The sequence below is a fragment of the Tinamus guttatus genome, unplaced genomic scaffold (assembly GCF_059628265.1).
Source record: "Tinamus guttatus ecotype Peru unplaced genomic scaffold, ASM5962826v1 Tinamus_guttatus_pri_ptg000459l, whole genome shotgun sequence".
NCBI lineage: Eukaryota > Metazoa > Chordata > Aves > Tinamiformes > Tinamidae > Tinamus > Tinamus guttatus.
In genome coordinates this window covers 1354609-1381684 of record NW_028288993.1, presented here as the reverse complement: position 1 = coordinate 1381684, position 27076 = coordinate 1354609, and the positions used below count along the sequence as shown (strand labels likewise).

Genomic DNA, 27076 nt, shown 5'->3' with positions numbered 1-27076 from the left:
CGCGGGGCCGCCGCGCTCCGAAGCCCCTCACAAAGCGGCCCGGTTGGTAACATTTTCCTGATAAAATGAACCCTGCTTAGATGCAGTATGTTGCAGAAAAACATGTTTTAGTAGCTTCGTGGCTCACTTAAATTGGCTCATAACCTCATTTGGGAGTAACGCCTTAGTTTTACGTGCGTCCTGGTCCCCTTCAGAGCGTGCTTAGCCAATTGTCAGCCTTAAAAGGAAAGAAAAAAAAAAGCTCCAAAAATATATCGCATATAAATATTAAAAAATCTAGCGCTGCACATTTCTGTAAATATGTTTTTGTAGCTATAATGTGCCCTCATTACTAAATGAAGTACTAAATTTAGCGTAAAAGCTGTCACCATGTTCCAGTCAACGTTTAATGACTGCCAAAAAAGAAGAAAAAAGGTGTGCAGATACAAAGCAAGATTAAATTGAGTGCTCTGATAAGCATCCCCTGTCCAGCACATGAGATCCTTACTTAAATCAATCTGCCGCGTTGGTTTTCTGCTTTTAATGGGCGATAGAAATATTGACTCGCCTTGGCCAAGGAAGTGCTCCTCCGGGGCGCACGTGCGATGTTTCTATTCATTAACGCCTTCATTAACGCCTCCCCCATTAGCAGCTACTACGCGTCGAGATCTGTCGTGGAGCCATTTTTCAAGGCGGTTAATGCTGCCTTGCTAATTCCGCCTAATGGAAGTTTTTAATCAAGATGTCAAGCTACATCAAGCACCTTGCTGAAGTGCAGGAGAAAAAAAAATAGGAAATGCCGCATCATTGCCTTTATCAATCAGATTTCTAATCTTGGGAAACAATTTCCTCTTTAATCCAGGTTTGTTTAACAAGGCCTGCTTTCATTAAAGCTGTATGGGCCTCTCAATTTTTTTCTCTCAAGGTGTCTTGGTAGAGTCATTCCTTTATTCTGGCTGAGATTGATGTTGGTGTACATCCTGCTTACCCTTGCTAAAATCCTGGCTCCCGTTGGCAGACTTCCAGTTCTTTCTCATTCCTCCTTCGCACTTCCTAGTAGTGTTAGGAGGTAGCGTTTGCGGGTGGGAATATGAAAAATGCATTCTGAAGTGGCACCGGTTGACACCAGCTTCAGACGTGGCCCTGAATTTCAAATACTATCGATCGTTAACCTGTGAATAGATTTTTATCACCCCACCGGCTTGCAGACAGTACCACAGTGTATCCCTGCTTTACTTTGAGTTAGCTTTTCTTGCCTGACAACTGCCTTTTAGACCTGAATAGGACCCAAGAGTCTGGTTCTTACTTTAAGGAAGACAAGGAATTTTGATGACATTATGTTTTCCAGTGTGTCCCCTCCATTTTTTTTTTCTGCAGGCTTTAGTTGCAAGTGGAAAGCAGGACTTGGAGACATGATGGCCACTCACCAGCTGTTACAGACTAGGCAAAAGAATAAATGCTCCAAGGTAAAAAACCTGAAGTGCGATGGTGCAACCACTGCAGTGCTCAGTTCTGGGGCTGGACATGTCTGGGCCCTGTGGGCTGAGAACCATTTCTATCGACTGCGCTATCCTTAGTTGGATGAAAAAGCAGGTATTTCCAATTTAATGAATCCAGGAAGATACAGCATGCAACATGCAGCCTTGACATACCTTTCAATAAATAAATGAGAGCTCATTAGGTGTGCTCAGAGCCCTATTAGCAGGAACACACACAAAAAAAAGAACTATTAAAGGACTATGCTTTGTATGCTTTGTACTGACATTTTTCCTCTTAAAATCACAGTGTTTAGTGCTTAGAGCCACCAGAGTCTTCAGCATGGTTAGCTGTTTCAGTCTGCAGCATTTACTGCTCCAAACAGGGTACAGTTCTCTGGTAGAATCACTGTGGGAGCCAAGTCCTTGCATGGTGGCAGCAGGCTGACTCTGCTGTCATATGTCAAAGCTGCTGAGGTCTGACACTTCTGTCTAGCACAGGACTTTCTCTTCTTACCACTGATTCTCAGAAGCGTTTTTTTGTCTGTGCCAGTGAAACTGTGTCAGTTCTTTCATGCAAACACTGCCCCAGTTGTGGTCGTTGATTGACTCCAGTTAACTTTGTAGAGCTGAACTGACAAATTATATATATATATTTTCTGTATGGGTGGTTTTCTGACAAGTAGCTTTATTAGTGCAGTGGAGGGGGTGGGAATGTGCCACTGTGACCAGTAGGCAAGGGAGGATCAAAGCAGTCTGGATCTGAGTAAATGTTGTGAGATCCTTTGATAACTAACCTTAAAATATTTAATCCCATCCATGTTAGACATGACTCCTCTCTATATATATTACATGAAGACCAGAGAAATGTTAAAATGACTGAAATTACCTTTTCTTTCTACCTGCTAAGAGTCATTTCTGTACTGAGCTAAAAAAGGTACTATTTCTGACTTTGCCCTTTTTTTTTTTTTTCCAGGAATCAGTGTTGTTCCCCAACAAAATTACTACTGAGCAGCAGTCTGTGGTGCTGGTGAAAAAACTTCTGGCTATCTCAGTATCCTGTATAACATACCTGAGAGGGTTGTTCCCAGAGAGTTCATATGGAACTCGTTATTTAGATGGTAACAGTCTCAATTCTTGCTGAATTCTGGTTCCCACTTTCTTTGTTTGTTTGTTTTGTTTTTTGGGTGTTCGTTTTTGTTGTTTTTAGCAATAACCTGCTCTACAGATGAGTTGCCAGATGCTCACATGTTCAGTTGCTTGTAGGAAAATTGCTAATGGGTCTTCTTCAACCCCTGAAGCAAAAAGTGCTTCTGCATCAGAGAGCACGCACAGGAGACAACCTGGAGCTTTTGGCAGCTCCTTTTTTTTTCTTAGTGTTTCTAGTGGTTTATAATCATTTCTTATAGGTTGTTGCCAACCCTGTGCACCCCCAAGTTAGTAGACTGAGTTGAAAATCAATAGTTTAAGAAAACGTTTGTGCTTAGTACATTTTATTTTCCTTTGAATTTTTGAATCATTGTTTTTTACGTTTAGTTTTTTTCTGAGAGATCAAGAGCAGATTTTCAGATCTTTCTTTTTTCTTGAGAACCGAGTATCTCACATAACCACACATACTCTTGAGAGACTCTCCTTTAGAAGAAAAAAAAGTTAGATTAAGATTGTGTGTAGGATCACAAGAATTAATGAGACTTTCCACATTTTTATGTTCACCTGAGGTGCATTCGTGGGGTGTGAGGTGTCTTCACACCTTCCAACCCATTTCCATGGTTTTACTGAGACAGTTATCCTGGGACCTGGTCACATGTATGTCATGGACTTGGCCTCTAGTGGCTTTTGATCACCTCAACTAAAAGGCCATTAGTCTTTCTAATAAAATTTCAGGTCTTTCAAGTGCCTTCTTTGAGCAAAGATGTTATTATCTGTTCTGTTCAGGCCTCAGAGGGTTTGTTGGTTGGATCTTAAGGTGTCATTAAATCATCTCTTTATTTGGTAGCTGTGTTGATAGCAGGAGGGCGTTTCCACTTGTGATTCCAAATATCTGAAAACAGAAGGAATCCGATGGAAAAAGTAACAAAAATTGTTTCTTCTAAGTACAGTCTTCACCTCATATGGTTGTTGATGAAGACTGAATGCAAAAGTGAGAGGTGTTGTTAGCAAATGACAGAATGGATGGGAATCGAGAATGGGGGAGGGAAAAAAGTACGGAAATTGCTGCATTTTGAAATGAAACCATAAACTTTAGCACTTTCACTGGAAGAGCCTAGAGCATCTGAGGAAAGTCTTTGACATTTGAAAATGCAGCAATAAGCCTGTGTCAGCCCACCTGGGACTCGGTGGAAAACCACCATTTCCGCTCAGGAAGAGCTTCCAGATAAAGCATTTTATCCAAAAAAGGGAGGATGACTGGCTTAGTTTCAGTGTTTGCCCAATAGCTGTGATAAGGATTTTAAGTATGTGCTAAATTTGGTTTTGCAGACCTCTGTCTAAAAATTCTCCGAGAAGATAAAAGCTGTCTGGGATCATTGCAGATAGTCAAGTGGTAAGTGAGTAACAGCGAAACTAAGACAAGATTGTGCTGAATAGCAAGACATCTACCCTTTACATTCTTCTTCTTCCTTAATTTGAAAACATTGTGCCCAGTAGTGCAGTTGGTTATGCCAGTGCAGCTCCTACTGCTGCAGTGTGTGTGCTTGGCCCTGTACTAAGCAAGACATAATTAGCTGAAAAAAAATTATGTGAGTTCGGGGTCTGTTTAGTGTTGACTTCAGTGAGGTCACATGCAGGCACTGTAAGTAGGGAGAGATTAAATACAATTTTGAGAATGTTTCTGGTTTTGTTTAGTATTTTGTAGTTTGATTTTTTTTTCTTTTTAGTGTTTCTTGTAACATGTTTCCTATTATGTACAGCATTTTATCTCCTTGGAAATTGTGTATCTAAGGACATTACAACTTCCTTGTGTGATAATTAAAATGTATTTCAGGGAGTTAGCATATTCCCAAAAGAAGCATAGACAGGGGAAAGGTCTGGGGAAAAAGGTTTGGGGGAAAAAATCAGTTTAAGCACTTATCTTTTTTTGTTACTGTTTGATATTGCTGTGCCCAGGAAGCACCCAGTGCAGATTCATTGATTCCAAGAGTAAATATCTAACTGTTTCTACGTCATGCAATATTTATTACCTTAAGAAGACCCCATCTATAAAAAAAAAAAATGCTTTGGATAAATATTTGCAAGGCCAGGCACATGATTGAAGCTTCAGTCCAGCTCTGTACATAGTCAATGAGGAGAGGTCTGAGAGTGGTCTGGAGAGCTAAATAGAGCACTGAGCAGAGAGGCACTTCGGGCCTTGTGGCAATCCTGGGATCCTTGTCGTTGCTGGGATTTGGCCCTAGGTGTATAAACAATACACAGATACAGAAGGGAAGGTAGTGACTTCTTGAGGATCGACCTGGAAAGGCCCAAGATGTTTCTAGCTTTGTCTATCTAGTATGTTTGTGTTTACCAATCAGGAGATAAATATTGCTGGTTAATATTGACACTCTTTTTTCCTGGCAGGATTCAAGGTTGTTTTGATGCTTTGGAGAAGAAGTATGTAAGTTTGTTCCTGATTTCTTATAAAATACAGACAAAATGTATTTCCATTGCTGGTTTGTACTTTGCAACAATCTTGCATGCCCACAAAACATATTTACAACTGTGGTGTAGGGAAAAGAGCTTGCCATGGGTTCCTGCCCATGAGATTTGGGTTCATATTCCCTGAGCCCGGATTTTGGCTGCTGTTGATCTCTAGACTTGTCTACACAGTGGGTGAACTGCTTTGAGGCCTGGATGAGATTCCCCTTAGTTCTGTACTCTGCATTCACATTCTTTAATGTCTGGATAGAGGCACTGCCAGTCAGAGCACATATCTTGAGCACCATGCCATTTTCCTTCAGACAGGTTCCTTCATGCTTATGATTTCCCTCATCTCCTTTCACTTAGTCATTGCCCTTCTTTTCATTTTCTTATCCTCTTTAACCCGCATAGCTTTCCTATCTGAGTTCACATTTTATTCTTTCCCTTCATTTCATCAAATGATGTATGTAGCTCATTTTAGGACAGCATCAGTTAGCAAGTCATCATATTCCCTGCCGATTCTCACACAGAAAAAGTACTGGTTGTTGTCATCTCTGTCAGCAGTGTTCATCAAACTCTCATCTAGATCAGATGAAGTGCTGGTAGTTTCAGCCCCGCTCATCAGATGGGCTCTTATACATCAGTACAGCTGTCGCTCTAGATGAGATAATTTGAAATGTTGTGAACTCGGGTTATCATTTGCTGACAGCTCTAGAAGGGATTTGGTCTGCACTATTTCTGAGAGACGTCAATCAGTGGTTACCTGACTAGGCTTCAGGGAAAAAAAATAGTTATTTAATGAAGGTTATTCGTGATTGTTTCCAAGAGTAGCCCCAAGTATAGTTTCTTGCTGCCGTGTAAATTAAACGGTTTTGCTGAGCTGCATCCCTGAGAGCCCAAGGTGAGCACCCAGCGGCAATCGAGAGGGAAGGGGGAGGATGCGGGGAAGTGAGATTCATCATGGTGACATTTGTGGTTCCAGAATGGCTCTTATATTAGTTTTCAGTAAGGATATGTGCGATTGTAAAATAGTTTTAAATTGACATTTGGAGATTGTCAGAAATAGTCTCAAGAGGCAGCTCTTTTATATTTTCTTACAAAAAAAAAAGCCAAGCAAACTGGCCACTAGGTGTTGCTGATGCAGTGTTATAAAGGATTCGTATAAAGAAGAGTTTTGACTCGCCGTTTGTTGCATGTATCTATTCCTTCACTCTATGTAGACAGATTTTGATATGTCTCTTTTTTCCCCCCTTGATGCTAAGGTTAATATTGACTTTGTGTTTTGTTTCTTCTTTCTCCTTAGTTACATATTGCTGTCCTAGCAGTAAGTAAATGAATACAACGCTCAAAGAGATAATAGAGCCAAGGTTGTGTCAACCCATTTATGTCTTTTGTAAAGGGAAGTAAAAGTGTATTTGTCTTTTTTTAATGAAACAGTGACCTTTCTTAAATATGGTAAATATGAACTTTCTGGTCTGTGTGAGAACATTTTCTGTAAGTTAGACTTCTGACTCTGAGGTTTTGTATGCACTGTAACCTCCTAGAAGCACTTTCACTTGCTTCATGTCATTGCTTCCTGCAGAATCTTGCCTCCATCCTTGAAAGAAGGAAGCTATGTGTCCTGTCCACTTTCCTCTCCATAAAAGTCCTCTCTATTAATCTGCTTGCTGGCATTATTGAGGAAGTTCTATCTCAAACTCTTCAGCCCTCAGGTTTAGGGCAAGTTGTTCTGGGGGTTGTGATACTGAAGGAGTCACACATCAGCAGATGCATTGACAGTCCTTTGCCCTGCTGCATGGTAAAACACCGATAGGTATTCTGTATATGTGAGCCATAATCTGGGTAGTTAAATCTCAGGCATGAAGAGTTGCCTGTGAGGATCAGGATGGGAATTTGCCTCATTCCTTCACAATTGCACAGGTGAGTGTCTCCTACCTTTCTTTGAAGTGGAAAGTATTGACTACTGATAGAGGTAGGGTATTTCTCAGCCATTCCTTTTTCCGATCGCATGTAACAGATAGTACAGTGGATGTCGTAAGATGAAAATAGCATTGTTTAATCACTGCTCCATGTTAACCAAGGGGAGAATGTGCTCACTGTACTTTCTTGTAACAGATTTACACCAATCGCAAGGAACCGGAGGTAAGAACAAGTTTTAATTAATCTTTGAGGCAGCAGAAGGCATGGGTGAGTAGATTTGTATTGAGGATAGACTTGTGGGCTTACATTCTACCCTGCCGTAGCTGCTTGGTGACCCTGTTTCTCTTCTTCTGCTCTCACTCATGAATGGCAACCAGTGAGCTGGATTGTGATCAAACACTCCCACTGAGCGCCAGGCTGTGGGCCCATCTTGGGCCTCAGAGAGCAATGTTAACAGGCAGCTAATGGGCATGTTCAAGATGTTGTTTCTTTTCTGCAGAGAAGAATTGGGAAGTTCAAAACCATTTTTTTCTGAACCACCTTTTTAACAGTCCTGTTAAAAGGAGCTCATTTTTGGTGCAGGGAAGTTTAGGAGAGAATTTATGAAGCATTTCCGAACTGGGATGTGTATGTCCCATGGTGCATGTGCTTAGCTGTTCAATGTCCCTCTCTGCTGTGCTCCTCTCTCTTTTGTTTTGTCTACGTGTAGCCTGTGGAAGACAGACTAGATGATAGGGTAATATATAAACAGAGGTTCTGCATCCATTCTGTCTTCGTATAGCAGATAGTGAAGAGCTGCAGAATCTTTGCTTACTGAATTACAATTCTGCTGCTTCCTACTTCAGCATCTTGGGAAAGAGGAAGGAATTTAGCTCCTAAACATGGCTACCAAGGCTGGCATTTGCAAAGTCGACTTGGAGAATTAAGAGCTCAGCTTCTAACAACCAACCTCATTGTCAATGATAAAAGCGAATTATAGGCATGGAATTGGACTGTGATCTGTCCTTGTCTTATGTTGAATTAGTCTTCCTAATCATTTTCTAAACTTTTAGCAAATCATTTCCCTTTACATGGAAAATCATTTACAGTTTTCTTTCTCTCTCCAAGAAAACTCTGAGATTTCTGTGAAATTCAGATGCTTATAATCTTTTGACTATGAAATTTTGTATTTGCTAGTAAGAATAGCCCTTCAGGTCCTTGTCTCTGTACAGGACACCAGGCCGGGCAGCCCTGTAATGCTGCACCACCCATGAGGCCTCATGTTTTCCCCTTTAGTAAGGGAGGACACGTACATCGTGATCATTAGCTGGCCCCAGTGCCTCATTAGACATTTAGGTAAGAGAGTGAAGCCCACAGAGGCAGTGGAAGGAGGAAGCAGGAAGTTTTCGTGATTCTTTCAGTGCTTAGTAAGTTGTATTTGTTAAGAAAACTTGCCAAAAGCTGTGCAATAATTGAGTTAAATCTTTAGTTATGTCATTAAGTTAATGCTATGATCTGATAAAGCTAAGACATAATAGACACTTCAATACATCTTTTACGCTTGTTAGTGAGAGGGATCTGTTTGTTTTTTTTCCTGTTCTTGTGAAATCTTCAGACAGTGACTGAACTGTATCAGTTCAAGTTCAAATACAAAAAGGACGGGCCCCAGATGGACATCATCAGGTAATGGTCTGGATTTATTTTTCAGATGTACACTGTGAAAACTACATTTTATTGGAACTTGAAGAAGAAACTGCCCTTTATGATTATAGCACGTAGCTGTCTGAGTCACTAAGCAGTTTTAAATATCATCAGGGTTGAGGACATTCACTCCACCGGATGTGAACTCCTGAGCTGATGAATAGAAATGCCGTTACACAGCACACTAAGAAATTTACAGTAGATCAGAACAGAATTAAGGGCAATTCGTAGAAGTTATGTCTAATCAGTGTAGCGATGCAGAAACTGGCACAGTTGAGTTTGCTGCTGTCTCAACTAATAAGGTTCTTTGAGTTTGTCAAGAGAGCCTCGTGCTTTCAAAGCAGCTTTTCCATGTTTGATCACTTTTGCCAAAATCCCACACCCATGAATTTTTTCCTTGAGTGTACTCATATTCTGCTGTATAGTCTTGTGTGTAGGAACTGGGAGATGTTCTGAATTAAAACTGCAAAACGCATGGTCAGAAGCTGCAGCTTTTTGCATCTTTTTTATATTTTTTATATAGTTCAAAGCTCTGTTTAGTAAATCTCTATTCTTTGTAGTGTAAAGTAAATACTATCAATAGCCATTGAGTATAACCAAAGGAAAGCAAAATAAGTAGCTAATTTTCAGTTTGTTTCTGCACTTGTCGTTGGTGAAAGATGGATCTTTGGACCTTGGAACCTGTCAATGCATCAAGAGAGCTCTGCTGCCTTTAATGCTCATCAGGAAACAGCTCTGTAAGGCTCCTCCGTAGTGTGCCATTTGCTGCTCTTTCTCTGAACACATCCGAATAGTTCATTGTACCCTTCTAAATTATTTTCTTTTTGGAAAACACTTGTTAATTGCATCTGAGTCTGGGCTGTCCTGTTGACCATGCTATCTACTACACCTTTGAAACTACTTTCAAGTGTCTTTGCTATGCCGAGGGAAAGAGGAGATCTGTAAAAATCATATATGACTTAGTATGTATTATATAATCATATAATATATGATTTGTTTTGTTGTTTTTTGCTCCACCTTATTAAGATCAGGCGCTTGCTCCTGGTAATAACCACAGTCTCCCAGAGGAACTCAGCATGCCTTGATGTCCCCAGTGCTGACCAGGACCGGGCTGTGCTTCTCCTCGAGGTCCCTGTTCGGTGTCCTCAGTGGCTGACGCTGCGAGGGCAGGATCCTGTGGGACCTGCAGGCGTTAGTGGACTGACTGTCTGTCATTGGTACTGCTGACTGGATCATAGTGTCATCGTCAGTGTTATCACCTTCTTTTGATAAAAACCCCTTTTATATACCTGCAAGGTTTATTGGCACATGAAAACTTGGAATTAGTCCACTTTTGTGTTTGTTTGTTTACATCCTCACATCTGCATGGTAGAGGGAAATTTTCTCCCAGAAGATTTCTGTTTTATAGGTTGAATCTTTCTTTTTTCGAGTTCTTCACCATGAATCCCAGGCCCTCAAAGAGGTGCAGTTCTCCAGCTACTACCTTTTGGCATCATTTCTGCTTCACATCCAGAATGTTTTTCCCATATGTGTACAGTATCTCACCTCTTAATTCCTAGGAGATATCATCTCTTTTTTTTTGGCATATATTCTTTGCCCTATCATCCCCATCCCACTGTACCCAAGACTTGCGAAGATGATATATCAGAAAGGAAAAGTAATTTCTTCTAATTACTCCAATCTAGTTGTTAAGCAGCATCGGTTCTCTCACTTGATGTACTAGCAATTCTCCTCCATTTCTGAACATACAGGATTTCATTACTAGTACAGTGGGTTCAGCAAAGAGTTTTACTCTTGACGGTATGGAGTCTACCGAACTATAACCTATTACTCTGTGAACACAGGCTGTTGAATATGATGAGCTAGGAGAGCAATTCCATATTGATGGAGCTGTTCCTTACAGTGACTTAGTCACATTCAGCCTTGGGATTCTGTGTCTGCCATCTTACGCTGCTTAGTGGAATAACCATGTGGGATGATTGTGTTAGAGGCCATCCGGCCTGTCTGTTGTGTCACCTACCTGCCAATGGCTTTTCAGTGACTTTTTTGTGATGCAGAAGCTACGTTTTTAAGACCTCTTCTCATTGAAAGTCAATGAATGTAGGCTCTTTAGTCACTGGGTGATTCATCTAGTCCAGCTTCATCTGCTGAGAGTTAGCTGCATGGTCCAAGCTGCTCATGTCATTTCCCACTGTAGTCAAGAGAAACAAACTCCTCCAGAGGACGATTCATCCCACCTCTACTGTACAGTTATCTCCGTCTAGACTGCTTGCTTAGACTAGCCAGCTGGCATTTGGATGGGCGAAGGAGGTGACAGGAATGCCCCTTAGTCACTTTTGAAAAATGTGCCTCTGAACTAGTTTTTCTTATATGGAATTGGAGTGAGAACATGCGATTCACTTCCCTTAAAACTGCAAAGTGGACTTGAAAACAGCCACTGTGATGAATTGGCTTTATATGGGCTTCTCACCCCATTCCTCTCATTCCTCAAATTGCTTAGGTGAAAAGCACTTGTTTTATGGTCCTTTTGATCCAATTTAATCATGTTTAAACAAGTGACTCATGGTGCTTGTATAATGGGGTACATTGCCCCAGCTACAAAATCTGTTCAAATGTAAATGCCATACCTCTGAGTTTAGAGCTGTTGTTTTACTGATGCCACCACATCCCTGGGATCTGTTTCACTTCCCTGTTTATTTGGAAGTTGCATGAAAGCATTGTACCTTTGTTGCTGTTGGTTTCAGACGATTCCGTGGGTGCTCTGTATTTGTAATTAGGTCTTGAATATTCATGACTGGGGAAAACAACTCTTGATATAGTCTTTTTTTTTTTTTAAACAATATTGTTATTCTTTTTCAGCAACAAAATGAACTTTGTGAATGGGGTGTGCAGTGAGGAGGTTAAAAAAGCCAGCAGCCTCCTGATCCGTAAGCTGTACCTGTTAATGCAAAACCTCAGGCCACTTCCCAATGACATTAACCTGACCATGAAACTCCTGTATTACAATGACGGTAGGTGGAGAACAGAATATGCTGTGGTGAAACCTTCCATCAACTCCTTCCATCAAACCCAAGCCCCTGTAAAAAATAAGTGCAACACAGAAAGGTGAAATGGTAGAATGTATTATGATGCAGTGAGAAATGGTGTGAAATACAGTAATGCCCTCTGACAAACTGGGGTTGCAGATGCCTTTTAAGAAAGGTTTCTGTGTAAGGACAGGTGTGCAATGTGAAAAGGAGATACCCTCTTTTGTTGTAGTTTGAGAAACGGACATACTGTGTTAGATGGGTTTTACTTCAGAGGGGTGAGAATATTAATGCTATATTAATGTCCTGAAGTTGTTAATTCCTTGAGGCTCTCAGCCACATGTGCTTAGTTCTTTTTTTTTTTTCTTTTTTTTTTATTCTGAATGAGGATCATTATGAGATTTGTCTTCTTGCCTAGCAGTCTGCACACTGGAATTTCCAGCCTTTCCTTAAGGCTGGAGCCTTTGGCCTTGAGTTTCTCTGGAATCCTTGAGCTTCTGAACACTAGACAGGCATCTTTCTATGAGATCACTAAACTGCAGCACGTTTCCAGATAGCAGCCACACAAAGCTATGGAGCATTCTCCATCTGTTTTAGTAAAAATTTTCATGGCATTCTTCCTCTTCCCCCCAAAACCAGGATATTTTTAGTTAGGTGTAAACTTGTCCTTTATGTGTTTTAAGAGACATGGAGCCTGTTTTCTCTGACAGCAGTGGGTTCTTCCTCCCTGTGTAGTAACTCCTGAGGATTACCAGCCACCTGGCTTTAAGGAAGATGGCAGCCCTGGTAATCTGCTCTTCGACGGTGATCCTGTCAACCTGAAAGTGGGGTCAGTCTCCACTGGATTCCACCTCATGAAAGTGAGAGTAACAACTGAAAAGAAGAGGATAGGGGCAGTTGAAAGCAGGCTGATGCAGAAGAATGGCCCTACTGAGATCTCCCACCAAGGGTTAGACTGTGATGAAGAGGAAGAGGAGGGAAGCCCCAAGGTATAGAGATAGCTCCGTTCAGTTCTTAATGGAGCAATAGAGTTTATCTATCAAAGTTATCCTAAGACTAAGCATTTTCTAACAATCTAAGATTGTCTAATAATGGTTTAAGCTCATAGTAGGGTAGCCTATTGAATGCTGAGGCTGGTGTTCCATAGGAATCAAATGAATTTTACCCCAGCATTTCCACTGACTTATGGAGCCAAGTCTATTTTCCCCAGAAGGGGGCAGCGATTGTACAGAGAGAGGCACAACGTATATATGTACTTATCCATGGACATGCACAAAATGGAGACAATGGCATGGGCTACAGCATTTCTCTTTGGCGTTTTGTGGCCTTCCACTGTGTATTTAGGTGGGATTCCTTCCACTTACCCTTAGCTTACCCTTAGCTACTTACACTTAGCTATCTAAACTTCATGGCTAAACTTACTCTTAGCTATCTAAACTTCACTGAAACAAAATCTAGCTATCTAAACCTCACTTACCCTTAGCTACCTAAACTTCATGCATAAACAATTTTCTGGCCACCCCTGTGCTTCTTGGAGGAGGCAGCTCTAGCAGGCAGTTAAGATCATTTCTTTAGGTGTCAAGGTAGGCTTGAAATTGTCCCCTGGTAGTGTCTGACTTCAAAATGATAGAGAGGGAGCTTGAACCAGTAGCTCAGACCTGAAAATTTTGTTTTAGGTAGTCAGTGCCAGGGAACAAACCCCAGTATAACTGACTCCTCAAGGAAGGAAGCCACTTAGGACAGAATTTTCTGAATTTTCCTAGTAAATTTGTCTTTTGAAAGACTTCTGACAGCTTAGGTATAGAACGACCTGGGAGCTGAGAGGTCTTGAAAGTCTCATCCCTGTTAGTGCTGAATTCATGTATTTACCACTTAGACATGTTTTTTTAGGTTAGGCTATTAAGATGAAGCCTCATTTACTTTACAGAACAACCCCCTCCCTGCCAGAGCAGGTTCAAGTGAGCATGGAGAGGAGAAAAATGACATGCATCCAGGCTGGAAATCTGAAGCATCTTCTTTTTGTCTTCAGGATAAGGGTAAAGGCTCAGTTTTGAAAGTGAACGAGTTTGTGCTTCTAACATCCCGGCATAATATTTTGAAATGGTTAAGCAGAATTTGTCAGGCTGTTTTAATTTCATATCAAAACAGATTGAACTATGATAAAGGGCTCCTTGTATATATTTGTTTTGTTAACAGATGTACCCATTCTTTTTTTATGAATAACTTTCCACCTCTATCTTAGCCTTTTTGTTTTCTAATATGAAGGGAATGTATAGTTCATCAATATTGAGTTACATCATTTATGTTTTTGCCAAAGCTCTTTTCCTTCAGTGATACAATTAGATTTTGCTAATGCCATTTATATATTAAAATGAACATAAACATGCATGAAGAAAGCACTCTCTCTGTCACCTCAATAAATCTGGCTTCTCATATGCCATGTTACATTTGACCTTTGAGGCTCAAATATAGCTTGTGGAACAATACCATCTAGTGACAAAATGCTAAATAGCATTCCTGGGATCTCCAAGCAGTGGAATCAAAAATTTGGGTCCACCTATAGAGTCAACTGTTTAAGTCTTTCTCCTGCAGATTGCCTGATCTCTAATGAGGAGTGAGCTCATACTGCCATATTTTACGTTACAGGTATAGATGCCACTATGGGATCTCTCTCCTCAAGATTCTTGTCAGCCTTCATGAAACTCATAGGCACTTGGGGATCCCTATCAAATTTTGTTAAAACTGCCTAATTAGGTCCATAGTTATCAGTCAGGGGATAGCTCCCTTCTTCCCCCATATGTGTACATACAGACACATACACTTACACAGAGTGTATACATAAGCCATATTTCCTTAGGAAGTGAGGCTAAAAATTGAATTAAAGTATCAACTTAGTGGATAGGTGTTGCTGCAAGTTCATGTGCTTTATGTTCAGATGAACATGCTGAAATTTTAAAATTACTCCTGAAATTATTTTGAAATTCCTGTGTAAAATATAAAAATATATTGCTTATGTGTCTAGATTTTGTTTCAGTGAAATACAGGATTTTGACTTTAGAGTTATTTTTGATAATGATGTTTGGATTGTAGGTGGAGAGGAGAGGACGAGAATCAAAGAGACAAGCAAAATGTGTTGCTCAAGGGCATCTCCACAGGTGAGCAGGTTGAAATGGCTCTGAGATACACCAGGTGAAGTAGAATTCATTGCTATGGAATATTATGTCATTTAGGATAGCAGGAGATTCAAATAACATTCGTAAATTTATTGGACAGCACATAAAAGATACAAAATGTCATGGCATAGAGGCATAAGCATAAACCAGAAGCATTTAGGAAGAAACTTTCCTGGGTCAAATTACTTCTTAGATGCAGTACAAGAGTTTTGTACTCTTCTCTGGAGCTGATGCTTGCAAATTAAATTCAGCATTGGCACAATCAGGTTGTTTTACCCATATGCCTCTTTGGATTAGGGTTCTGAAATCCCCACCCCACATAAGGGTTGAGGGCTCTGTTGCATCTGTTGCCTAAAACAGTTTTCACTTCTTCTCTCATGCTCCAGACTACCTTTATGGGTGAGTCACAGGTACAGTTAGATTGGGCCCCTCTTTGGCTATCCTCTAGGATATCCTTCTCATCCCCTGGAGATGTTGATCTTGTTTCAGTGGTTACTGGGGCGACCCAGAAAGCTAGTATGGACCAGACATGTAATTTTAAATAAATAAAGTTACGTGAGATTAATTCCATCCTGAGACTGCCCAGGCCAAACCCTGAGTCAGAATCTGAGCTCAAATCCGTGGGCTTTTGCCGAGGTTTGTTCAGTGACAGAGCAAATCTCTGAATCCCACTGGACTGACTTGCTGTTCCCATGCAAATTAGTTGAAAATCTTGTGAGCGTGGATGTTACGTGGATGTTACAAATTACATTTTTGCCGGGTAAGTTAATGAGAGTAGGAAATTCCTCCTAAAATTTTCCCTGCTTCTGTTGAAAAGAATCCTGGGGTGTCTAACCCAGACAGCAACTGGAGACTGCAACTTAACGTGTCATTCAAAAGGCATCTCTGAAGTATTTGCCTTGACTGTGGATCTTAGAAATGAACTTCTGTGCCCAGGCTGGTATTTTTCAAACTTTAACCACATTTTTTTTGTCACATCCCCCAGTTTCCTTCTGATCATTGTTTATTCTGTCATCTGTGTGAAAACAGGAGCCTATTCTGTTTGTAACTCATGGCTGTCCCACTGAATCATATTCTGACATTCTTTTCAGTCTGTCATAATTATGATCAGAGCACCAGATACCTCCCTCCTGCAGCATGTGAATTTCATTAGAATACAGTAGCAATAGTGAGAGTTTCTGAAGGTGGTGGAAACAGTGTTAGTACTGAAAAATGGAAGAGTCACTTTATCCATTGTATGCTTCCAAAGACTTGCAAAAAAAAAAAAAAAACAGGCTTCTGCCTGGCAGAAGGTTTCTCTGTTTTTTACTGATTTTTTGTTACTATTTTTAAAACCAGCATTTAAAAGTTGGCTAATATTTTGGTCAGTTGAGGAAAAAAATGAATCAGGTCACTAGCTAAAAAGTGCAGATCATTATGGTAAAGCCATTGCTAACTAAAATTCAACATTATTTTCCATATGAGAGCGACTTTCCCTTCTTTTCTGAGGAAGTAGGTAAAACAAATGACCATTGTGTATTCCACTTGAAAAAGGAAGCCAAACTGTTGAGAGAAGTTTGTCTTAGAAATGAGGACAGGCTGGTGTGGATGGGAAGTCTAAGTTAGGTGTTACCTACCAGGGTCAAATATAGGTTGGATGAATGAAGCAGTCTCTTTGGGGTGTGAATGAGAACAGCTTATTGATGTCCAGGCTATAGGGCAGTAAAGCATTTTCTTACTGGGTAAATGTTCAGAGGAAACTCTCCAGAGTTATAACACAAACACTGAGGCCAAGATTTCCAAAAGTAACTAAAGCAATTCAGAGTATCCAGTATTTGGAGATGGGTATGAGGATCTGATATTCAGAAAGAGCTGAACTCAAAAACGTGGTACCCACAGTCCCAAGTAGCTTTTGGAAATCTGGAGCAGCATGTTACTGCTCTTTGTCTGTCTGGCTTGCTCATCAAAATTAAAAATGGCACTGTTGTAACTGAATTTATTGGTCATTTTATAGCTCTTCAGAAAAAGCAGGAATTCATGTATTAAAAGCTTTATCTGTAGGATGTGGGTAAAACAAAGGATGCGTATCTTCCAAAGGAGAACAAGCCATTCCTGTGCAGTTAGAACTGTGCCTGGACTTTCCTAATGGCCATGGAGATACTCTGGCAGGGAGCCTTTCAGATTGCAGAAAACTTTGCCTGTGCTCAACTTGCTTGTTACCTGCAATCTAATGATTGATGATACTTAGGATCAAATGAGAGATTGCCCTTTCCCAGCAAAGCATCTCTGTACTTAATCATCCAGAGTTAGACACCAGCATGTAAATTAGCCTCCTCTGCTGACTTCAGTAGAGTTTTCCTGATTGCATCAGCCGAGGATTTAGCCCACTGTGCTGTCTGCATGTGTCCTGCTGGTTGCCACTGGTATTCTAGGATTTGCAGCCTGAAGAGCTCAGTAAAACTGGGAACTGCTGCCCACTGACTTAGTCTATAGAAGGCTGCTGATGCATGCTTGAGTGCATCCTGCCCAGAAGATACTGTTTTGAAGGTTTTGGCATGCTTCTTTATCCTCTCGTAAATCCTTTAATATTAATTTTTGTCTTGCAAAGTGTTTTTTGTCAACTTTGTGTACACATAAGCAAACATGTTACAACGGAAAGAGTTTGGAATGAAACAGTACTAGAAGATGAGTAAAAGCTGACTCTGGGGATGGCTCTGCAGATTTTCCCTCTCACAGCAAGCTGAAGTTCTGGGGTGGCTCTCAGGGCATGGTCACACTGCCCAAAGGAGGAGAATCAAATTGCCTCAGAATTGCCTCTGCTTTCGCCTTTGCCAGAGCTGGAAGGGCTACGGCTGCATCGGCACAGCACGAGTGAGTTGTCCCTGCTGAGTGTCTGGCTGAGTGTCCTTAGCTGGGACAGACAACGTGCTTACGCTGCTAGACGCCGTGGGACGTTAGGAAGTGAATTGACACTTGTCCTTGGGTGGACATAGTGGTTTTGGCTGAGGGTAGCTCAGGGGTCTCCGCGCTGCAATTCACTGTCTGGTATAGGCATGTTCCTAGCATACAGATAAGCCCTCTTTAACTGCAGCTGTCTAAAAGTTAGATATCTAGGGAGTGATTCAGACACTGAAATGTTGTAAATCAGTGCAGCTTTAGACCTCTGAGGGTAGCTTGGCTGGCCTCTAGCTAGTGCTCCCCAAAGATCCAGACCCATTGCAGGTGTCCCGAGTACCTGGCCATGTCCTCTTCTGAGAGACCATGTCAGGGTGGAAGCTGGTATGAACAGTCTTTCATGGACAGCACGTTCTGAGGAGCATCTGTCCCTGTTTCCAGACAAACCACTCTTAAAATTGCCATGACAGAAAGCAGTAGAAGGGCGAAGTCTGCCATTTGTGGAACAAGAGGAAAACATTTTTCTGTGGCAATGTCATTATCTTGAACTTTTGCAGAAAAGAAAAAAAAAAAAAGGTTTATCTCTAACTGTCTATCAAGAGAACTGTATCTGATGAGAAGTTTCCAGAACATTTTCTGTTCTAACACAGCTGAGGCTACACAGACCCAAACAATGAAAAGAGAAAGATTCAGAGATGAGCTTGCCTCTCTCCTTCCTGTTAGCTCAGGCCATTATGGGAGGCATGAGACAGTGAGGTCAGGAAATTCCTGACTTCTCTCAATTTGCATCAGATCCTTAGCTGTATCTTGGGGCCATTCATGCCTTGCGTGAGTTATTCCTGTCTAGCATACAGGAAACAGTTTCCTAATGATCTCTTCATTCAAAGGTGAGGCTCATTCCCTTGGTCAGATCTGGTGTGGTTTAACCCTTGTGCCCTCTAATTCCCTGATAGCTACTCCAGGGACATCCGTGGGGTTACCCAGAACTTCTGCACTGCCTGTCTTGAACATGAAGTTCATAGTGCACGTGGTAGCAGCCAGCCCCTCTAGAGAAATCTTCATAAGTTAAGATTGGCAGATCTCATATCTACAGGAGGACAGAGCTGGGCAATAGCGAGTAGCCAGAAGGAGTGACCATCACTGTTCACCACCTCAGTTGCAGTTCTGTAGCTGTACAGTGCAGCTCTAACGTTATAAGGAGAAGTCTTCTTGCTTTGGGAAGCATATTGGAAGATTGGGTTGTGGTCCTGCAAACCAAATGGCTAGCACATATTTCACAGTCTGCCTGAGGTCCCTGATGAAGGCTTTTAAGGAGAGAGATTGGTTTTCATCAGTTATTTTTTGATTTTTTTTAATTCTTTGTAAAAATCTGTTCTTTAGTACTTTAATCACTGCATGAAACACAGTGAAATAGGGAGCAGGTCTGTAAGACTTCCAGTTTGCTGAAAAGGAAATTACGTTGAATGTGAGTGATCTTAACAGTGAGCTATGGAAAAGGAAGACGTCTATTCGCAGTCAGTGATGTCTTGGCATGGCTTCCTGGGGGACACAGACGTGGCAAGTTTCCACAGGAGCACCACAGTGAGCGTCTTTCATTCTTCCACCTGCGTAAATTGGCTTTCACACTAACCAGCATGATTCTGCTCTACTTGGGTAGATGAAAATGAGGATTAATTCCACTGATGTCAGTGCAATAGCATTTCTGGAAATTGATACAAGATCAGTGCTGACCGCTGCGTTGTAGCTTTTAACCTCTGTGCCATCTGCGCAGAACCGCAGCATTGCTGAGGTGGCAAGGGACCACCAGAGATGGTTCAGTCCAACCCACAAGCTCAGGTCAGGGTAGACGAGAGCAGGTTGCTGAGGATCGTGTCCTGTCAGGTTCACAGCCTCCCTGGGTAACCTGTTCCAATATTTGATCACCTTTAGAGTCAAAAGTTTTTTTCTTACATTTAAACAGATGTCTTTTATTTCAGTTTGTGCCCGTTTCCTCTTGCCCTTTTGCTGGACGCCACTGAGAAGAGCCTTGGTTTTGTTGTGTTTTGTGAGCTTGGAGCTGCAATCTCTCAGTGAGCAGATAAGAATTATTGCCCTTCAGCCAGAAAAAAAATGTTTGTGAGGGATGCCTGAGGTTTGGGGGACTGCACTGAAGAGCCACTGGCTTGATTTTTGAAAGTGGCAGGCATTTGCTCTGCTGTTAAGTCACGGTTAGCTGCAGCTGAAATCACAGGATGCATCGTGCCCTGGTTCTCTCTCTGATTAAAGTTTCTTGATGATGATAAACATCTCCCGCAGATACTGTTTGCTACCATGACAGCCGAGGATCCGTTTGCCGTATTTCAGAGATCACAGATCACAGAATGGCTGAGGTTGGAAGGGACCTCTAGAGATCGTGCAGTCCAACCCCTGCTCCAGCAGGGACACCCAGAGCAGGGGCACAGGGTGGCATCCAGGCGGGTTTGAAGATCTCCAGAGAAGGAGCCTCCAGAGCCTCTCTGGGCAGCCTGTGCCAGGGCTCTGTCGCCCTCACAGCAGAGTTGTTCTTCCTCACACGGAGAGGGAACTGCCTGGGTTTCAACTTGTACTCATTACCCCTTGTCCTGTCACTGGCCACCAGTGAGAAGAGTTTGGCCCCATCCTCCTCCTACAATCTCCCCTCAGGTACTTATATACAGTGATGAGATCTCCTCTCAGTCTTCTCTTCTCCAGACTAAACAGGCCCCACTTGCTTAGCCTTTCCTCATACGAGAGATGCTCCAGTCCCTTCATCATCTTTGTCGCCCTGCGCTGGACCTTCTCTAGAAGCTCCACGTCCCTCTTGTCCTGGGGAGCCCAGAACTTTGCAAGTCCACAGTTTCGCAAGTCAAATCTTTTATTCTTTCTGTCCTTATTCCTGGACTGGACTTCTTTGACATTAATGTGCTTGCAAACGTGTCGGGATAGTTACAAGACACATCACCAAGCTAAAAACTCCAGGTCCCCGACAAAGGGAACTCTGCTGAGGGCATAAAATTTGCAAAGTGCCAAAGCTCAGCATGGGGCAGGCCGTGGACAAAAAGGGGACACAGTCAAATGCTCTTAGACTATTTTAGCTTTTCTGCATAGGATGGGAAGCAAAACACATGTCAGAAGAGCTGTAAACTTGCTTCAATTTATGCTGGGAATTTTTGGCTGGAATACGTGGGGACACGGGATAGAAAGCTGCAGAGCACAAAACTAGGTCTTGATTTTGCCTATCTAAGAATAGCAGTATAGCTATGGTCTGCTCATTCTATTTCATCCACCAGTCTGCCTTGGGAAGGCTTTAATCTAAGTCTAATCTATTTTTAGCCTGATATCTTCTCCAGACAATGTGCAGCTGTCCTGTTAGTTTTATGCCAGAAATTAGTAACACTTGTATGATTCACAAGTTAGCTGTAATCTCACTAAAAATTTCTATAGCAAAAATTACATTTTTTACACGTAGCACAATAGCATAAAACCCGTGAGTTTCAAAGTCGCTGTGTGTTCGTGGTATGGCCTAGATCCAGGAGAAGGCCGTGGACTGAGGGCTGCAAGGTAGGAGATCTGTTTCTGGCTTTGCTACTCGATCTGAACTTGTCCTCCCATCCCGTTGCCAGTATTGGCCCTTTACAGGGAAAGCTTGGGAGGACCTGAGCTTGGTCCTGCATACTTTCATCTGGCTCGACGAGGCCTCCACGAAGCCGAGGGCCTGTAGTGGTTGTGTAAGACAAAAAAAAAAAAAACCCAAAAAACAACATTCATGGAGCCCAAGCTGTCCCATCGGTTACTGTACAGCAGGCATCCCAGTACATGTGAATAATTACAACTAATCAACTTCTGGAGGCTTTGGTTTGTGTGTTTAATCAAGGGGAGGGATTTCCTGCTTTATACCACATTGTTTAAGAGGTTTACTTTCTGGTTAAAGGCAAATAAACAGCCATAGGATCTGACACAATCCCATTTAGAGCCACAGTTCTGGGGAAGAAACTTGAGTGTGTGGTTAAGGATGGGACGTGGAGGTTGCACTTGGGGTCTGTTCCTGGCTCTGAATCTCTGTGTGAATTTGCATTAACTTGCAGTTGGCAGAAGCAGGACAGGACACGTTGACTCCAGTGAAATACCTGCTGGTTTTGACGTTTAACAACATCTCTTCAATATACAAATCATGCTTGTCTAGATCACTTGGTGACAGATTTTATGCAGCAGAGCCAACTACCTGGCAAAGACAAGAGAAAGAAAAAAAATTTACTTTTTACTTGTTTTTGACTTCACCAGATAGCTGTGCTGCATGAGATCTGTTCCGCAGTAGAGGTAATAAAAGCACTAGCTCCAGCCATGCAGCATAGACCAAAATGGGAAGGAGGGTCTTGCTGGGGTGACGGGGCCCCGAGCGCGGGGTCGCTGTGTTGCTCTCTGGTGTGGCCACCCGGCCAGTGCACAGGACTTGCAGCTGTGTCAGCCTGGAGCGTGTTTGGATGCAGCGTTTCTCCCCTCTGCGCCCTTGACTTCAGAAGGGGAAGCAGATGCCAAGGAGAGGAAAGCAAATAACTGCCTAAAACGCCAGTTACAGCAGCTGGATATCAGGTCAGGAGCTGCAGCACAGAGATGCACTCATCACTCTTTCCTCAAGCAAATATGGCTTGGGCAGCACTGGAGGATTTGTCACTTTGAATTTGCAACATGAAGCAGAACCTGTTTCCCTCTGGCACATTCTGTTTTCCTCTGTTTTTATTGAAAGGAAGTTGTACTTTCTGTGTTAGCCAATATTGTGTTGCTCACAGTGAAGAAGAGGGAAGAGACGGAAAGGGAAAGAGAAACAGTTTGAAACATGATAGAGAGGAGACCTGAGGTTGTTTCAAACTGTTTTGCTGTTAATCATTATCGGTGTTATTTCATGCATTAGAAAGCCCATTGCTATGTAGAGATTACCAAAACCTCCTACCAAGGACAGATAGAAAGGAAGCCTTGATGACGTGTGTGGGGAGGTCTATAATGACCACATTTTGCAATCTGGAGACCTTGTGCTCATATCCAAGATGTGTTCCAGAATAGCTCGTTATTTACTCCTTGCATTTATCATGCTTCATTTTTAGGATCCCTCTTGGTTTTTGGTGAAACCGGAATAAAGCACTCCTATTTTAGAACTTTATCAGGACTGATTTACCTCTTTATTCACCTCAGTTTAATCCAAATGAACTTCCTTTTCTCGGCAAACTGGAAGCACAGTACTGTGTTATGTCCCTTTACCTGAGTTTCAGTGAGAGCAAACCAGGTTACCGTGCCAGACTGTGCACATTATCCTTGCTGGGAGGGCAGTAACACAGGTTACTCTCTGCAGCTCAAGACTGTTTTGCACAAGACATGCAAATACGTCATGGTCGTGAGCATAAGTGATTTTGTCAATTAAGGAGGGCAGGTGGCAGTTCTGCTTATCTGGGTGTCCAGCTATTTGTGCCCTGTCCAATGTGTATGTTCTGTAGCACTCATCCACATGTATTCTGACATATATATCAGTCTTTTTTAGCCCTTTCTGATTTGCAGGCCCCTAAATATTTTTGAGGAAGGTTTTTCTAGGAAAGAAAGTTAAGTCTCTTGAATAAAACCTTACTTTGCTTAGGTGTTTTCCACAAACTTCGATGTACAAACACAGGTACTATATTTGTCTCTTCTGGTGAAGCTCTTCCTAGAGACCTTGAATTTGCCACCCTTATGTTTAATATTTGTATGGTTATCTGAAGTTGGTGAAAAGGGCTTCTGCCTTATAAGATGTTATGTTTCTCAAATACCTCACTTATATTTCTCTCAACACTGGGGAGGTGGATACTGTTCCTTACGCCACCAAAAACATTCCCATTCCCTGAATCTGAACCTGTTGCTTTCACAAATCTTACAGTCCCAATTTCTTGGGATTTCAGTTTTCATTTCTTGCCTAATCACTTTTGTGGAGAACGGGATCACAAACCCAAGAACATCCAGGAAAAGAGGCTGTAGTTATTGTTGTATTTCTTGACTCATGCAGCAGGAGTCTGTGCCGTGAGAATGATCACTGTTTCTGATGGTTCTTACAGATAAGGTGCCTGAACCTTGCATTTAGCCAGGAAGAGGTAATAGGACCCAAGAAGAAAAGGAAGGTCAGTGAACCAGAGAAGCTGCTTCTGGGAGGCAGGAAGTGATGTTCGTTCTGACATACATTTTAGAAGGTGTGAGTTCTTACTGTCATCTCACTAGCAAAGACCTTTACTCTGTTCTCATGTTTAACTCTCCACGTTCCACGTATGTTTGTGCCTAATTGTCTAGTGTGAACTTTTGGTTGCAAGGAGACAGCAAGCAATGGTAACGGTCGGGACAATGTAGATCAACAGTGTTTGTTTGTTGTTCTAAAGCTGAGGGTTGATGATTCCATATGAAAGGTGTCTGCGTGCTTCTTTCTCACACACACACACACTAACACACACCCCACTGGCTCAATGTGCTCCTCTGTGGCTGGACAGTCCCTCGCCAATGTCATCAATATTAATAGCAGCATTTCAAGATAAACTCTGAGGTATCAATGCCTACAAACAACCAGTCTCATGATTCATTAGACAGTGCTTAACTTCATCCTATCTACTATTTCCGGAGCATAGATTTTTTTTTTTCAAAAAACAGGTTTTTATCTTTATTGAACAGAGATAAAATAATCTATACACAAGTTGTGCTGTTGCTGAATGTTTTTTTTTTCTGACTTCGCAAATAGTGTTGCTATGACTGTATTATCAGCTTATTTCTAAAGCAGCAACCCACCACATATTAAGGGGCTTAGACAGTTACATGATATAAATTGTGTTGAAATACAGCATTTTAAAACTTAACTTTAATACAGGTGCCTTATAACTGCACATGCAGGTAAGGACATTCACAGCAATAAAATAAGGGATACAGATATACATTGGAAGAAGAGCACTGTGTTTTGTGTCATGGAGATTGCCTGGCACTCTGTCAAGACCTAAGGGATATTACTGGAGTGAGAGGAGCAAAATGGCCTTAACTTATCTTACACATTTTTTACAAGTTGTTCAGGGAACAGCAGTTCCATTACTTTACACACATCGAAAAAAAGAAATATGAAATTGCAAAGAAAGTAATGAAATGCACCCTCTTCCCAATAGCTTTGATTGTCTAAAGCATTCAGATCCTACAGTGACAGGGGTGTACAAGTGCTAGAATTCAGCAGTTATTTGCCCCAAAAATGTAGCCGATCTGAAACAATCAGGGGCATTGCAACAGAGATGCAAGGGGTTTCTTCAGTGGTGCATGTCAGAGAGCTGCAGAGAAGGCAGCGAGGATCACTCACTCACTGAGTATCTGGCCCCTACATGTCCTTGAAGATCCTTGGCCCCCACTGCCGTCACTGGACATACCAGGTACCCTGTTAATGTGAACACGATGGTCTCTTCTCCTGCGATGGTCCCCAGCACTTGGGAACCTCTTCACTGTTGTAACTGTGAAGCTTTGCTTGGCTGGATAAAAGCCCCTGGAGGTGTGGATTGGCCTTACTTCACTAGCTGACCTCAGTTTAAACCCAGCTGCTGATTTCTTGCCTTTCTTGTGCTTTCTGCTTTTTGTTTCCTTTCTTGTGCTTTTGCTGTAGTTGGCCATCAAAGAAAGAATCAGAAACCAGAGTAGAACTGGCTTACTGGTAAGAAATAACTCTGCAGAGTCGAAAAATCCTAAATGATCAATTGATTTTTGCAACTGGCTGAGTTACTTATTGCAATTTAAAAAGACAGTACCACAGCCGGGCTTACTTGGCTCAAGGCAGACAGACCACTGACTGTCCCTGAGCCTGCAGCAGCGTCTGGCAGGTTTTGTGGCTTGATGCCTATTTCACAAAACAGGTAGAACATGAGAATTGTCCATTTTATCCTCGCTTTCAGTCCTGTGTTCTCATTTTTGCACCTGTGGCCTAATAAGCCAGTTTGTTCACATGCCAGAGCAAACCAGACTTCTTCGCTCTGCCCGGATTTTGTAACCATGTGTGCTCTCCTGCCTGCACACCTACCGGAGGCTGCGCTCGTCACAGGGCAGCAGCAGCTCGGGACCTGCCCTGACCTAAAAGCATGGCCCTGATGTGGCCAGAGCGTTTCACCCCCTTGTTTCTCCAGCCCAGTGCCTCCTGCCTGCCCCCAAAGGCTTAACTTAGTGTTGGGTCACGCAGGAGAAAGGCGAACGAGGCTGGGACCGGAGCTGCACGAGCAGCTTCGCACCTTAACGCGCTTGGTGCGCGGTGGAAGGCGCCAAGTGCCCCGCAAAGAAAGTGAAGCCAGCCCTGGTGTCACCGCAGAGTCAGAGCGCACACAGCCACCACGAAGCACCTCCACAGCACGGCCAACGGCAGCGTGTCTTGGGCTTGTACCCACGGCCAGAGACTCACCGTCTCAGTTCGCATTGGCTTCTAATCAGCTGTTTTACGGTAATGGCTTTTAGTCATTTTCATTTCAGGCTCGGTTAGAAATAAAGTAACTTGTGATGAACTGCCACAGTAAGCGTCTGATTTTTCTTTCCCACAACCTTGTGGTTACCATCAGATTCTAAGAAAAGCCTTTCCACTGCAGATTGGAATCATCTAAGCCACTTACACATATCCTTTTATTTATTAGCAATTCTGCTTGGCTAGCTAAAGGTAAAAAAACCTTTTTCTAGTGTTTCGGTCACATTTCTAGTTAATACTCATTAACTGACTTAATGTATGTTACACATCGTCAACCTGATTCACTCCTGACATAAAACAGAAGCAATTCGTTAGTAACGGTCCCTTGGCAATTAGGGAACTAAATTACGTTTGAACAATTTTCTTCAAAGATTCTCCTCCTCCCCCCCGTGCATCATTCGGCAAGTCCCTTGAATACTTACAGTAATTATGTGCGTGCAGTGAAAGGAGACTGTTACCTCTCAAACCAAAATAAATGAATATGTGATCTTTGTGCTAATACAACAGTGAGTAATACAAAGAATCACAGACATCCTCCCTTTGATCTGGCAAAGATAGGAGCAGTAATTAAGATTGCAAGCGATTTTTAAAAACCAGAATATTGGGAAGCGGCTGGGAGGGGAAAGTGAAGCTTTTGCAGGGTTTTCAGAAAATCAGCGGACAGGAAGAACCCTTGTGCCTTTCTCACGACCACAGACTTTTAAATTGAGACAACGTGGGTATCCTTACACCTGCCGAGCCGCATGTAGGTTGGTGGCGCTTCCAAAAATCGTGCTTTACTTCTGGGATAGCGTTTAACAAGAACAGTAGTATCTGTGTTTCAAACTGAAAGTCAAGCCGAAGTCAAACGGAAAATGTTTA

General features: G+C 42.2%; 1 protein-coding gene across 1 annotated transcript; it reads left to right on the top strand.

Moving 5' to 3' along the window:
• The first annotated feature begins 1359 nt into the window (after positions 1-1359).
• Positions 1360-24147, top strand: HORMAD2 (HORMA domain containing 2). Its single transcript, XM_010218064.2, has 12 exons — positions 1360-1445; positions 2431-2575; positions 3933-3996; positions 5010-5046; positions 6373-6393; positions 7185-7211; positions 8584-8651; positions 11529-11680; positions 12431-12684; positions 13623-13731; positions 14786-14850; positions 23814-24147. The coding sequence occupies exons 1-12, from the start codon at positions 1392-1394 to the stop codon at positions 23916-23918; spliced, it is 1101 nt and encodes a 366-aa protein (XP_010216366.1). The 5' UTR covers positions 1360-1391; the 3' UTR covers positions 23919-24147.
• Positions 24148-27076: the final 2929 nt, after the last annotated feature.